We start from the raw sequence: 15,784 nt of genomic DNA, 5'->3' as shown, positions 1-15,784 counted from the left end.
TGTGTCCGTTATTCATCTGTGGCTATGCCTTACCATAATTATTGTAGGCAGCTATAATAGAAGCCTGCTGTAAGATGTCAGGTACTCAGTACATACTAGCTAGCCAGGGGCGGGCGCTTTATTTTATCACAATCGGCGTGGAAAGACTCTTCTATAGTTGGCTTTGATGATACCAAGAGCTGTGTTTCTGTACTCAGTATTGGTAACCATGTAGAGTAAACCGTTCCACCACATGCTGCAGATCACAGGAATGTTACAGAGAAAATTGAGCCAATCTGGAACAAAAGCACTTCTCACTGAGACGTGAATCACAAAAGCTAGTACGGATGGCAGCCAAGACGTATACGTTGCTCCAGTCAAAATTGCAGTAGTGCGTACGCTCTTCATGTTAATTCTTCCCCGCTGATGAGGACGTGCTCCATCTCGGCCATGATTGCCATCATAGACATTGGGGAAAGTTTGTTCGGAGTGCGCTACTATCCGTCGTAAGGCGCGCTCGGTGCAGAATGTCTTCAGCGCGGTTCGTAGGATGAAAATATTTGCGCAAGTCGTGATGACGGACGGAACAATCATAACCATCCACAGCACAGGCATCCATTTCAGCTGATTGCTCTTCAACTCAGCGAATTTCGCTTCACAAACTGCCATGTACATAGCTCTATAGGGCAAAGTGTGAGATAGAGTAGCGCTAAGAACTACGGCCACTGCTGTTACCGGTGTCACAGTAAGAACGACAGTAATCACATTCTGTGTGACAATAAGACTGTAGCGCAAAGGACGATAGATTCTAATCGCTCTGTCCACATTGATAATGGTGAGAAACCAGAGAGACATGACTAACGATACGTAAATGCCATTCATTCCTCCGAAACAAACGTTGGTCTTTCCTAGGGTTGGTCCCAAGATATAGAAGGGTACGCATAACCCTCCTATAATGTTGTTGACCGCAAAGAAGCATAAGGTGAGACGAACGAGACGGTCCAACCCACATCTCTCGTCTTTGAGAACAAAGATGGTGAAAGTGTTGATTAAAATTGAGAGAATAGTGGAGGGAACAAGAATTCCCAGTTGACTAGCCAAGAGTGGTAGCGATCCCCGTGGTAAAGTCTCAATTAATGTAGTTGAATTCATCTTTACGTTTTAAGGACTGGTTTAATTACTTGGTACTAGCATAACTTAATCTTAATGCTGCGTCCATGCACGTTGTTATAATCACTATGTCTTGTGCTAAATTCCACATTCGGCAACTCTGTTCTCTATCTGCTCAGCTCAACGTCTGTGGAACTCCAATATCACCATGAATCATTCCACTGAGATTTTTATCAGTTTCCACGGCTGTGAAATTTGAGAAACAATTTTTCGAGTTCACTTAATGCGCGCAATCCCACCTTTGATAAACGTATGTCCGATGATCCATGGCATCTACTGCACTGCATCTCCGGCGGCGGAAAGGGCGGAAAATCGAAAGCTGCAGAAATGATACTATAGTAGCCAGAGATCTTTATTGCCTCCTTACACTGACCAGAGGTGACAAACTGAACTAATAAAGAATGACAGGCTAAAAAGAGCTCCGTCTTTGTCAAGGTATCAAGTCGTCTGTGTCGACATCGATATTACGTACTGTAGGTGACTGATTACTCTGACTGAAATTAAACTTTGTGGAAGTTTTGTAGATGATAACAGAAAAGCAACTGCATTACTGCGTGTGAAAAGGGGGTAGGTGCACTACAAATATCAACTTGCTCTTTAAATCGGAAGCGTGGTATGGCATGGTATCTAATGGTATACTACATGCAGGCCTACATCCATACATCCACGTACAATGTTTATACGACACACCATGGATGGTACATTGAAAGCATCTTATGAGACATAACTATTGGCTTATCTCATTAGGATACCATTTTGGCGGGCATTTCGATACCTTTTTGGGTGGGGGGGGCTGATTTGACAAATTTGTTCCACTGCAATGCAAAGAAAAATGAGAAGTATAGGTTTTCATCCTGGTTTTGACTTCCTAAATTACCTAAAAAGCGCAATTTTCACCATATATGTATACAGTAGAAATACCCTGTGTATTTAGCGGTTCCTGTCTATAAACGCAGCCACCTTCCACCAATTTTTGCTTTCCGTGGTAGATCTTTAACCTGTGCTTGGCTGTGACGAATGTGACGAAGCATATTAAAGGAATATAGGGTCTATAATGAATATGACTAATAACATATTCATTGCACATTATTGTGCTTGGACATAGAGCTGTAGATCGGCCCAGGCAGACCATCCAAAGTAGAAGAGAAGCCAAACTGCTGATGAGTGTCTTTCTTGAAAATGAGAAATGCTGAAATTGCTGAGAAGCTTCATTTTGGGAGACAATGTATATAATAACAAATTGTTCCTGGTAGACAATGTACAGAATAAGAAAGTGTCTCAAAGTGCTGATATGACCCTTCTTTGTACGTTACATAAGGTATCCTGAATTCGATGAGAGGGATCACACTTGTTTTAATGGTCAGCTGTAGGCACCTGGAATCGAGACAAGGGAATACCAGTTGTAAAGAAAAGGTATAACTGGTGGAAGTCTGACACTGGTCAAAACAAGATGAGGAGTGACAGTTTTATCTGCCCCATGAGTACTAGCTTTAAGTTGACAAGGGGGTAATGTGCTGACATTAGTCCCTAGGTGCTGACACTAGTCTTTATTGTGCTGACACTAGTCTTTATTGTGCTGACACTAGTCCTTATTTTGCTGACAGTGCCTTGTGGAGTGTCCACTTCATAATTATTCATCAGATGACCAATGGTCATCTATATGATTGGTTAATTGTGTCGGCAAGGGGAGGGACATCTATGTGCCATATTTAATGTTACATCTTAATTTGGTTTCCAAGAGGGGCGGACTCGGTAAAATAATCATATGCATGAAGCTTGAGAGCCTGAAACAAAACCAGGGTGCAAGACCCCAAAATAGTTAGTTACAACTCGACATCTTCAAGTAGCTCATTGAGTGAAGAATCATTTCACTCCAACTGTACACATCATTTTTCGGCTGAATAAAAGTCCAGCGGACACCAAGGTTCACATACGACTTGTGTGGAATGGGACTTTGATTTTCAACGACTGCCGGTGTGTGTGTGCAGGTGAATGATGCGTGAAAGGTACGCCAACATCCATGAATGTTGAAAACCTCGTTACACTTGGTGGCAGCGGTGGGATGAACTCCCATGAAATTGCAAGCAAGCAACCATCAGTTGAGACTGTTTCTGTGTGATCCAGAAATATCACCTGAGTACCCGAGTAGCAACCATGCTGGTTGTGATGTTGCTGTTATAGAACAGTTTCTTGAGACTCAGAAGTTTGGCGAGTCCCAACATTGAGAGAACAATTTGAAAAGCTAAGCTGAGCTGCATGAAGTCAGTCGTCTGCAACGCAGTTGTGATGTCTTCAACGCTTCCGACATCGGGCTGACCAGGTTGCAGACAGACGCCGGTCCAGGGACGGGCTGAGACGAGGACGTGGACGGTGCCGTCAGGACGGAGTCTGGGACCCAGGAGGGACGAGACTACACTGAGCAGCAGACAGCTGAGCAGGGTGACCACAACACATCGCCAGGGACGATTGACAGGGAGAGCAAAAGTCTCATCGTAGGGGGTAAGTGAGCTTCTCCTGGTCAATTTCACGGCAAGGCAGAGGGGGTAAACAGTACTACAAATAATCACTGTTATATCCTAAGTGTTGTGACAGGTTGTTGTTAAGACTGTATTAAGCATGGAGGGGGAAAGCAACTTAAGTCAGTTAAGAATGCAAGAGTTGAGGCAAAAGTGTGAAGAGTTGGGGCTGCCACATGAAGGACTGAATAGGAACCAGTTGGTTCAGAGCATAGAAGAGGCAAATAAAGGGCAAGTTTCATCTCAGCCAGGGGCGACTGTTGTTAGCACAGATGGGGATGAGGCCCAAAATGCTGCTGCACGCAAAGAGTCTCTAGAAGAAACGCGCATGCGCTTTGAATTAGAAAAGTTGAGAATGCAAGTGCGGCTAGCAGAGCTGGAAAAAGAAAAGCGTGAAAACATGCCTGTCGCAGCACCTGGAAATGCAAGCGTGGTGGAGGGAGGTATTAGGCGGCAACTTCCCTTTTACAAAGAAGGGGAGGATGTAGATGTATTCCTGCGTACTTTTGAAAAAATGGCCCATTTGAATAACTGGCCTAGGGATGTATGGGCACTACAACTGGCCCCACTGTTGTCAGGAAAGGCCAGAGAGGCATATGCCAGACTGTCATTAGAGAGTAGTAGGGACTACGACGCGGTGAAAGCAGCCATACTGCGTAGATATGACCTGACCCCAGATGCGTACCGGGTCAAGTTTAGAGAATTAAGAGTCGACAAAGAAGAGACGTACACAGAATTCTCTGTGAAGCTCTCCGACCTGTTAGGGCGTTGGCTAGAGGGGGCGGGAGCAGACACAGATGCTGACAAATTGAAGGAGCAAATCCTTATGGAGCAAATGTTGAAGCAAGTCCCCTATGACTTAAGAGTATGGCTCCGGGATCATGAGCCGCCAACACTTCAGGCCATGGCGAGGCTCGCAGACCAATATGTGCAGAGTAGAAAAGGAATGGGAAAGCCCCAGGGATACACAGGAGGCAGACAGGACCTCAGATCATTCCCTAAATCTGGAGGAAAGCCCAGTTTTGGGAGCGGGAAAGGGGAAAACATACCCCAGAAACCGGTACACAACCAAGAACAGAAAGGCAGTCGGGGGAAGATACAGTGCTATAAGTGTGGCAAGCTAGGGCACATAGCAGTAAACTGTCAGAATGCTCAAAAATCTACCCCTAAGGAGGAAAGGGATGCAAAACAAGACCCTGCATACTTCTGTAGATCTAGACCCCACAAATTCTTAGAGGCATACACTAGCCAGGCTATGCTAGGAGGAAGAAAGGTGAGCCTATTGCGTGATTCAGGCTGCACCCATTCCCTTGCTAGAGTAGACGTAGTAGACCCTGACCTCATTATCCCAGGAGAGACAATCCATGTTAGGGGTTTATTTATTAAGAAAGAGCTACCAGTGGCCAGAGTACATCTGAGGAGTGATGCCTATGGTATTCAGAAGTGGATTCGTGTGGGAGTGGTCGATGATATTGAAGTAGACATGATACTGGGCAATGAACTTGTCCATGAAGAGGACCCTGAGTTGAAAATGCCCGTAGTGAGTGGAAAGGAAGAGGGCTTTGTAGTGACACGGAGCCAGGCTCGCGTGGAGAAAGAAAAGGTAGAAAACGAGAGAACAGAGAGGGAGAACTCTCAAGTTCGTGTGAGAGACTTGTTCAGCATGAATGAGAGAAATGATGAAGTAGTTGATGCTGACAAAGCTCGCATGGATGGGGAATCTCACGAGGGGGAAGAAAGTAGCCACAAAGCAGGAGAACAGATGGGGAAGAAAGAATCCATAGACTCGAGAAGTAGAGGGCACAGCCAATTAGACATAGGGGTAACAGAATTAATTCAAGCCCAGCAAGAGGACACAGGCCTAAAGTCAATTTGGGAGAAAGTAGAGGAGGAGGATGGAAACAGGAAATGCTACTTTTATGTGGACAAGGGGGTGCTCATGCGTAAATGGTCTGGTGCAAATCAAGCCCAAGGGGAGGGATACAGACAAATAGTGGTCCCTAAGCAGTACAGAGGAAAGCTGCTACATATTGCACATGACAATCTGACGGCAGGTCATTTGGGTGTTGGTAAAACACAACAGAGGCTGATGCAAAATTTCTACTGGCCAGGGATATTCCGGGATGTAGCAGAATTTTGCAAAACATGTGGTCCATGCCAAAAGTGTGCAAGTCAGTACCGGGGAGGGAAGGCAAAACTAGTATCAGTCCCAGTGATCGGCAGGCCATTCAGGAAGGTTGCTATGGATATTGTGGGCCCCTTACCAAGAAGCAAAAAGGGCAATAAATACATCCTTGTCCTCTGTGATTACGCAACACGTTATCCCGAGGCAGTACCCCTCCCCTCAGTAGAGGCTGAAAAGGTGGCAGACGAACTGATAAAGATCTTCAGCCGAGTAGGGATTCCAGACGAGCTCTTAACAGATCAGGGGTCAAACTTTATGTCCCTCCTAATGAAACAGCTGTGTAGTAGTCTGGGTATCAAGCAGCTAAGGACCAGCCCTTATCACCCCCAAGCCAACGGACTGGTAGAGAGATTTAATGGGACTTTGAAGGGGATGCTGAAACCCTACACTACAGAAGGGGATGTGACCTGGGATGAACTCATCCCCTATGTGTTGTTTGCATACCGGGAGGTTCCCCAAGAATCAACGGGATTCTCCCCATTTGAACTTTTGTATGGGCACAGAGTAAGGGGACCCCTAGATATCATTCGGGAGACCTGGACAGGTGAAATTCCCTCACAAGAGAGCATAGTGACGTATGTGCTAAGGAGCAGAGAAAATCTGGCCGCAATCACGAAAGCAGCCCAGACAAACCTAGCCATGGCCCAGAAGAAACAACAAGTGTGGTATGATAGGAAAGCCAGAGCAAAAGACCTGAATGTAGGCCAAAAAGTGCTGGTGCTACTCCCATGCAGCACTAATAAGCTAATGGCTAAATGGCAGGGCCCCTATCCAGTGGTACAAAAGCTGAGTGACGTTAACTATGTGATTGAGATGGGGGACAAAAGAAAGAAACACCGCGTGTTTCATACAAACATGCTGCGTGAGTGGCGAGAGCGGGAGAGTACATTGTACATAGACGTTGAAAGTGCCGAGTGTGAGGAATTAGACGAGGTCATCGAGTCAATGACCTGTGAAGTGTCCCCATCTGAGGTCAAGATACCAGACTACCTCTCAGATGCACAGACGAAACAAGTGACTGACCTAGTGGGGGAGTATAGCGACATCCTTAGTGACAAACCCGGACGGACGGATGTAGTGAGACATGACTTAATCACTACAAATGACCGCCCAATCAGACAGAGGGCGTACCGACTCCCACATGCGTTAAAAGATACAGTAAAGAAAGAACTAGATGAGATGTTGGATGCGGGAATCATCTCCCCTTCTGATTCCCCATATGCTAGCCCCCTTGTGATTGTTAGAAAGAAAGATGACACCCTTCGACTTTGCGTCGATTATCGCAAACTTAACCAAGTAACTGAATTTGACGCATACCCAATGCCCAATATTGAAGCCATCATAGATGAGCTAGGAAAGGCCAAATTTATGACCACGATCGACCTGACAAAAGGGTACTGGCAAGTTCCCCTAACCGACAATGCAAAGAGAAAGTCTGCATTTATTACACCCTTTGGCCTCTTTCAATTCAATGTGATGCCTTTTGGGATGCAGGGCGCGCCAGCCACCTTTCAGCGGCTTGTAGATCAGGTGCTGCGTGGATTAAGCAAGTTTGCGACTGCGTACATAGATGACATTATCATCTACAGTGAATCTTGGGAGCAGCATCTGGTCCATGTCCGGGAAGTGCTAGAAAGGTTGAGAGCAGCAGGCCTAACAGCAAAACCCAGTAAGTGTAAAGTCGCCAGGAGGGAGGTACTCTATCTGGGGTTTGTTTTGGGAGGGGGTTGTGTGAAACCCGAACCAGCTAAAGTGGAGGCAGTAATGAATTACCCGCAGCCTGCAACAAAGACGGATGTCAGAGCCTTCTTGGGCCTAACAGGCTATTACAGGAAGTTCATTCCAAACTATAGCAAAGTGGCAGCCCCACTCTCGGACCTCACTCGTAAAAGTGAACCGAGACTAGTTAGGTGGAACAACGAATGTGGCCAGGCATTTGAGTCCCTGAAGAAGTCCCTTGCTTGCTCACCTGTGCTCAAAAACCCTGACTTCTCCAAAGAATTCATTGTACAGGTAGATGCCTCAGAAAGGGGAATTGGGGCAGTTTTGAGTCAAAGGGATGATGAAGGTGATGATCACCCAGTGGCATACATAAGCAGAAAGTTACTGCCAAGAGAGCAAAAGTATGCCACTATCGAGAAAGAGTGTATGGCAATCGTGTGGAGCATCCAAAAATTCCAGCCATACTTGTTTGGACGACAGTTCCTCGTACAAACCGATCACAATCCTTTGAAATGGCTTCACACGATGAAAAATCAAAACCCAAGACTGATGAGATGGAGTCTGGCACTACAGACACACTCAATGAAACTTGAGCACAGGAGCGGTAGCAAAAATGGGAATGCAGACGGTTTGTCTAGAATGTAATATATCTGAGATGGCATGATATGACTAAGATGGATGAGGAAGTACTTGTAAGTCATATGTCCAGTTAAGATATAACTGTAAGTATGTCTATATGCTAATTGTATGTTAGTTAAAAAGAAATAAAGGCCAAGTTAGGTATCCGTGTAACTGGCTAATTTCAACTCCTAAAGCAACCAATCACGGGAAATATTATACATGTTATAAAGCCAGACTAGGCCCGGTAAGCATGCAATACTTACCTTTTGAATGAAATAATTATGTGTGTCAACTCTGCCTTGCCAATAGTGAAAGAGAGCTCACAATTGTACCCTAGACATGACATGTTGAACATTGCTATCCAAAGGAAACCGTGCATCAAGAGACTGAGTAACTAGAAGTCAAGAGATTCGAACAATCAGCGATGAACCCGAACACACATGCATAATTAACTAGCATGGACACTTTGAAAACTGGAGGTGTGTCGTCATTAAATGTGACTAAATATGCACTGACTAAAGAAATATGATCGATTATGCTTCTGGTGTTATGTACAAATGCATGAGTAATAATGTTTATGTGATTTCTTGATTTATGATTTAATGATGATTGTTTCATTTCATACAGAACAGTGACTCTCAGGTATCCATCCAGCTATTGTAATTGGGATATGAAAAGGGTCTTAATGAAGTGAAAACTTTCAACAGCATTCCATCCCCTTTTCATTGTCTTGGGTAGGGGGATGTCTGTGACGAAGCATATTAAAGGAATATAGGGTCTATAATGAATATGACTAATAACATATTCATTGCACATTATTGTGCTTGGACATAGAGCTGTAGATCGGCCCAGGCAGACCATCCAAAGTAGAAGAGAAGCCAAACTGCTGATGAGTGTCTTTCTTGAAAATGAGAAATGCTGAAATTGCTGAGAAGCTTCATTTTGGGAGACAATGTATATAATAACAAATTGTTCCTGGTAGACAATGTACAGAATAAGAAAGTGTCTCAAAGTGCTGATATGACCCTTCTTTGTACGTTACATAAGGTATCCTGAATTCGATGAGAGGGATCACACTTGTTTTAATGGTCAGCTGTAGGCACCTGGAATCGAGACAAGGGAATACCAGTTGTAAAGAAAAGGTATAACTGGTGGAAGTCTGACACTGGTCAAAACAAGATGAGGAGTGACAGTTTTATCTGCCCCATGAGTACTAGCTTTAAGTTGACAAGGGGGTAATGTGCTGACATTAGTCCCTAGGTGCTGACACTAGTCTTTATTGTGCTGACACTAGTCTTTATTGTGCTGACACTAGTCCTTATTTTGCTGACAGTGCCTTGTGGAGTGTCCACTTCATAATTATTCATCAGATGACCAATGGTCATCTATATGATTGGTTAATTGTGTCGGCAAGGGGAGGGACATCTATGTGCCATATTTAATGTTACATCTTAATTTGGTTTCCAAGAGGGGCGGACTCGGTAAAATAATCATATGCATGAAGCTTGAGAGCCTGAAACAAAACCAGGGTGCAAGACCCCAAAATAGTTAGTTACAACTCGACATCTTCAAGTAGCTCATTGAGTGAAGAATCATTTCACTCCAACTGTACACATCATTTTTCGGCTGAATAAAAGTCCAGCGGACACCAAGGTTCACATACGACTTGTGTGGAATGGGACTTTGATTTTCAACGACTGCCGGTGTGTGTGTGCAGGTGAATGATGCGTGAAAGGTACGCCAACATCCATGAATGTTGAAAACCTCGTTACATTGGCAACCACAGACCCATATCGAGCCATAGGAGACCCAATCAGTGTGTTTTCTGCTTTGCCGCTACGACGGTCTGTGCATGGAGCCGGGTTTTGTAAAAACGCCGGGATTTGTAAAAACTCCTGGATTTGGAAAAACTTCTCGCCGGGATTTGTAAAAACGCCGGGAATTTTAAAAACATCTCGCCGGGAAATGTAAAAATCTCGAAAATTGCGTCAACGGGATTTGTAAAAACGTCTCACCGGGAAATTCAAAAACGTTCAATTTAGGCGGGAATTGTAAAAACGCTGCCGGGAAATGTAAAAATCATGTACTAGTACTTCCACGGTGTTACGTAATGTACCGATGGTACATGTATATCATCTCGATGTCTAACAAAATTCCTCATGAACCTTTACCGTTATAATTTTCCTGTAAACTCCAAAACGTATTTTCATCAAACTTGGCAGATGACATCTTCATGATGATATGATCTTAATTTGTTTGAGTAGATAAGCCCCCCCCCCCCCCCCCCGCCGAAGGGGGAGGGGGGATTTGAAGCCTCAGTGTCCATAAAGTCTGGAATTTTTCCTATTATTAGTCGAACCGAAAAAGGTAGAGTTAGTTAGAAGTTAGAGGTATGAAGACATTAATGACTGCATGAAATTTCGCGTTTGATTATGGCGGATCCATGGGTGCCCTAATTAGGGGGGGGGGGGGATGAGGGGAATTTTCTACATCTTCAGCATCTTCTCGAAAAATCTATGACGGATTTTAACCAAACTTGGCAAATAGTATCTATTATGATGATATTCTCTTAATTTGTTAAAATGACCAACCCCCCCCCCCTCCCAACTCACACCCCCGAAGGGGGAGGGATGCGGGGAGTTGAAGCCTCAGAGTCCGTAAAGTCTGGAATTTGTTATCTTCGTATAGTCGAACCAAAAAAAAAAGAAGAAGACAGAACTAAGTTAGTGATATGAACCTATGAGGACATTCATGACTGAAATTTCATGTTTGATTATGGCGGATCCAGGGGTGCCCAGCTGATTGGGGGGGGGGGGTGTGGGGGAGGAGGAGAATTTTCTACATTTTCGGCATCTTATTGAAAAATATATGATAACACCACCAAAGAGGGAATGGGGGGGGGGGTGTTAAAGCACTAACTTACCTCTATCTGTTTTGGTTTGACTAAGAAACTGAAACATTCCAGAAGGGACTCTGAGGCTTCAACTCCTCCCTGCCCTCCCCCTTCTCCTTTGGCGTTGAGAGGGCATATATCTAAAAAAATTAACATCATATCACCATAAAGATGCTATTTGCCAAATTTGGTGAAAATCCGTAATAAATTTTCAAGAAGATGCTGAAAATGTGAAAAATTAATTCCCCTCCTCCCCCTCATCCCCAACCCCAAATCAGGGCACCTCGGATCCGCCATAATCAAACATGAAATATCAGTCATTAGTGCCTTCATATAACACTATCTTAGCTGTATATTATATCTATTTCTTTATTCGACTTCGAAGATTTAAAAAAAATCCAGATTTTAAGGACTCTGAGGCGTCAACTCCCCCATCCCCATCCCCCTTCGGTGGTATGGGGGGAGTTAGGGCTCATTTTAACAAACTAAGGTCATATTACCATAAAAATGGCAAAGCAACAGCGACATCTGATATCATCTGTTCTTTCTTCTGCGCAGATGTTCTATAGTGGACGATGTGTATCTAGAAGACAATAGGAGTGCAGTTTGCCCCCTGTGGGCTGAACATTAAGTACCGGTACTCGTGAGCTTAACTGCAAAACCAGCATGTTATATATGATTATACTTGCACTCCTACGGTTTTGTTCTGACTGAAAAAAAAAAGCTTTCATTGGTCTGTCTTGCGAGATTTTCTTCTAATCATCATCACTATTATTATCGATGTTTCAAGGTTTTAGAAATGGCGATGTAAGATACAGTGAAAGACTCTTCTGATGATGTTCATAGAGCTTCGTCTGTAATCCTTGTTGGTAAGCATGTACAGAAGTCCATTCCACCACGTACTGCAGATAGCAGGTATATCAGACAGAAAAATAACCCAAGTAATTCCAATCTGGCTTCTTCTTATGACATGAACGATGTAGACGGTCTCCGCTGGTAACCAAGACAGGTAGGTGGCGCCAGTCAGAACAGCCACCGTTCGAAGTCCTTTCATGTTCACACTCTTCCAATAGCTAGGTTCGCTTCCAACCTTCCGACCACAAGGTTCAACGAAGCCCCGATTGGATTTTGCTACGACCCGTCGTAAAGCGCGATCGGTGCGGAACGTCTTCATTGCGATTCGCATAATGAAAATATTCGCACAAGTCGTAATGAATGATGGAGCAATGAAAAAGAGCCACAGCACCGGCATCCATTTCAAATGGCCGTTCGTCAACTCATCAAACCTCGATTCACACACCGCTTTGGTGAGTGCATGAAAAAGAAGACGGCGAGAAAATAGGTAAGTTAAGACAGCGGGAGCTCCCGATATTGGTATGAAAACAAACATAACAATCCTCATCGTATACTGCGCGACGAAAGGAGTGTAGCGCAACGGTCTGTGGATCCTTAGAGCTCTGTCCACATTGATGATGGCTAGGAGCCAAAGGGACAGCATCAGACCTGAGTACGTTCCGTACATCCCAATGATACAGACAGTGTTCTTTGACAGCGTTTGTCCCAAGATGTATAAAGGAGCAAAGAGTCCTCCAAGAATGTTGATGACTGCAAGGAAGCCGAAGGTCAGACGTATGAGGCGGTCCAACCCACATTTTTCGTCTTTGAGAACAAAGATGGTGAAAGTGTTGAGTAAAAGTGAGAGAATAGTGGATGGAACGAGTAGTACCAACTGACCAGCCAAGAGTGGTAGCGAACCCCGGAGAGGAGTCTCCATTAATGTAGTTGAATTCATCCTGAATGTTTTATTGGCTGCAGAATGTCTGCGGCTGAAATACTACAGCCAAATGGCGTCACCAGGAAAAGTTAGCGCGTTTCCTCCGCAACTTCACAAGTTGATGCTATATAAGTCTCCCGATTTATACCATGCATGTATACGTCTTTCTTTCAAGCGCCTGTATAAAACCAAGAGTTTATTTTGAGAGAGAGAGAGAGAGAGATACGGGTGCTAGCTCGTCTTTTACTGAGACGATGAATAGGGAATTCATATATTTGCACTTTGGATTCCTTTCAGAAACCTAGGATGACGAGCTTAGCAAAATTATTAATTTTGGATGAAAGCTATCGCGGAGAGCTCATGCCGTATGTCAACGTAATTAACTAGTAATGCCTTGTCGCTGCTGTTCGCTGGTACGTCAAGACGGGATTGTGCAGTGTGTTGTGATACAGTGAACCAGTGCAAAAAACGTTGCTAGGAAACGTACGACAAACAATGAGATGTGGAAAATATCAACCAATAAATCCTGCAGGGCACGAAATAATACGTTGTATTTTTGGTGTCAGTCACCAGCGACTCTATGGGCGAGGAGTCGTCTCTAATTATGCCAATAAAGGAGGTGATATATAGGCAAGCCTAGTACCTCATTAATGACACTTTCTAGCTGTGGTATGTCATCGCAGTGCCATGATTGTGGGTGAACGTTTACAGATACCAATTCATATGGAGCAAAATATCAAAGACTACACTGTACAAACAGAAAAATGTGTGAAAAACATCCAACAAATTAATGTTTTGCTAACCTGCAGGTATAGGCTGGTCAAACGGGCACACCGTGGCCCCCTGGATTACCCCCAGATCCCTCTAAGTCTCCACATCAGATAATCTTTGAATGAAATCTCTTTCTCTAGAACCAGAAACTATATAGAGGCAAACTATCAGTGTATGCACGTTGAGTGTAATTTTAAGGGTTTGTTTTGTTTTTGTTTTTGTTTTTACTGGCAGATCCAGGCAGATCCCGGCCTTTAGGGGCCGGGACCACTTTGGGGTCCATTACAATTTTCACAATTTTATCTTCTTTTTGAAAACCCATGGTACAATATGTTGCAAACATTATAACACGCAATCTTGCCAGCTGCAATAGAATATATAAATGGACACAATGCCCCATTGGAGCCCTCCAAAAGCTCCCAAGTTTGCGAGGGGGTTTGCATAGTACTCATGTCTACAGGACGCCGTGAAACGTGAACTTGCGATCGTCAGGTGAGCAATAAACGCACCGTGAGTTGGATCCCTTGTTGTCTAGGCAGATTGCAACCTGGAGGGATAGATCTGTACGTATCTTATAGAAATATCTCTTGGGACATTCTTTTGGAACTGCTTGGGTCTATGGCGCCTGTAGCTTTTAATGGGGTCTCTTGGAATGCACGGATGGGTTTCAAACGTCCAATTTCTGGAACTGAAAACGACGCCAATCGAAACACGGCCTGATGGAGAATTATATTGCTTGTCTGTCATTCATCTGCGGTTAGGCCTTACCACATTGTAGGCAGCTAGAAGTCTGCAGTTAAGGTATCACTGCTAACCAGGGGTGGGCGCTTTATTTCATTACAATCGACGCGGAAAGACTCTTCTATAGTTGGCTTTGATGATACCCAGAGCTGCGTTTCTGTACTCTATATTGGTAAACATGTAGAGTAAACCGTTCCACCAATTGCTGCAGATGACAGGAATATCACAGAGAAAATTCAACCAATCTGGAACAAAAGCACTTCTCACTGCGACGTGTATTGCAAAGATTAGCACGGAAGGCAGCCAAGACATGTACGTTGCTCCAGTCAGAACTGCAATAGTGCGTACGCTCTTCATGTTAATGGTTCTCCCCTGATGAGGACGTTCTCTGTCTCGGCCATGATTGCCACCATAGACATTGGGGAAAGTTTGTTCGGAGTGCGCTACTATCCGTCGTAAGGCGCGCTCGGTGCGGAATGTCTTCAGCGCGATTCGTAGGATGAAGATATTTGCGCAAGTCGTGACGACTGACGGAACAATCATAACCATCCACAACACAAGCATCCATTTCAGCTGATAATTCGCCAACTCAGCGAATTTCGCTTCACAAGCTGTCATATACATAGCTCTATAGGGCAAAGTGTGAGATAGAGTAGCGCTAAGAACTACGGCCACTGCTGTTACCGGTATCACAGTAAGAACGACAGTAATCACATTCTGTGTGACAATAAGACTGTAGCGCAAAGGACGATAGATTCTAATCGCTCTGTCCACATTGATAATGACGAGAAACCAGAGAGACATGACTAACGATACGTAAATGCCATTCATTCCTCCGAAACAAACGTTGGTCTTTCCTAGGGTTTGTCCCAAGATATGGAAGGGTACGCATAACCCTCCTATGATGTTGCTGACCGCGAATAAACATAAGGTGAGACGAACGAGACGGTCCAACCCACATCTCTCGTCTTTGAGCACAAAGATGGTGAAAGTGTTGAATAAAATTGAGAGAATAGTGGATGGAACGAGAATTCCCAGTTGACTAGCCAAGAGTGGTAGCGATCCCCGTGGTAAAGTCTCCATTAATGTAGTTGAATTCATCTTTACGTTTTAAGGACTGGTTTAAATACTTGGTGTAACTTAATATTACTGCTGTGTCCACATCACGTTATGATCACTTTAAAAGTGCCAAATTAATTCCACATGCGGCAAGTCTGTTCTCTGCCTGCTCAGCTCAACGTCTGTGGAACTCCAGTATCACCACGAATCATTCCACTGAGTTTTTCATCAGTTTCCACGGCTGTGAAATTTGAGAAACAATTCTTCGAGTTCACTTAATGCGCGCAATCCCACCTTTGATAAACGTATGTCCGATGATCCATTACTGCACTGCATCTCAGGCGGCGGAAGCG

General features: G+C 44.3%; 1 protein-coding gene across 1 annotated transcript; it reads left to right on the top strand.

Moving 5' to 3' along the window:
- The first annotated feature begins 3,798 nt into the window (after positions 1-3,798).
- On the top strand, positions 3,799-13,889 carry LOC139729381 (uncharacterized). The gene is made up of 3 exons (XM_071640311.1): positions 3,799-7,973; positions 12,567-12,708; positions 13,866-13,889. The coding sequence occupies exons 1-3, from the start codon at positions 3,799-3,801 to the stop codon at positions 13,887-13,889; spliced, it is 4,341 nt and encodes a 1,446-aa protein (XP_071496412.1).
- Positions 13,890-15,784: the final 1,895 nt, after the last annotated feature.

Source organism: Diadema antillarum, unplaced genomic scaffold (assembly GCF_040938485.1).
Source record: "Diadema antillarum isolate AM-2024a unplaced genomic scaffold, OU_Dant_1.0 scf00000020, whole genome shotgun sequence".
NCBI lineage: Eukaryota > Metazoa > Echinodermata > Echinoidea > Diadematoida > Diadematidae > Diadema > Diadema antillarum.
Note: the sequence above shows the minus strand (reverse complement) of the source record. Positions and strands in the feature narration are given on the sequence as shown.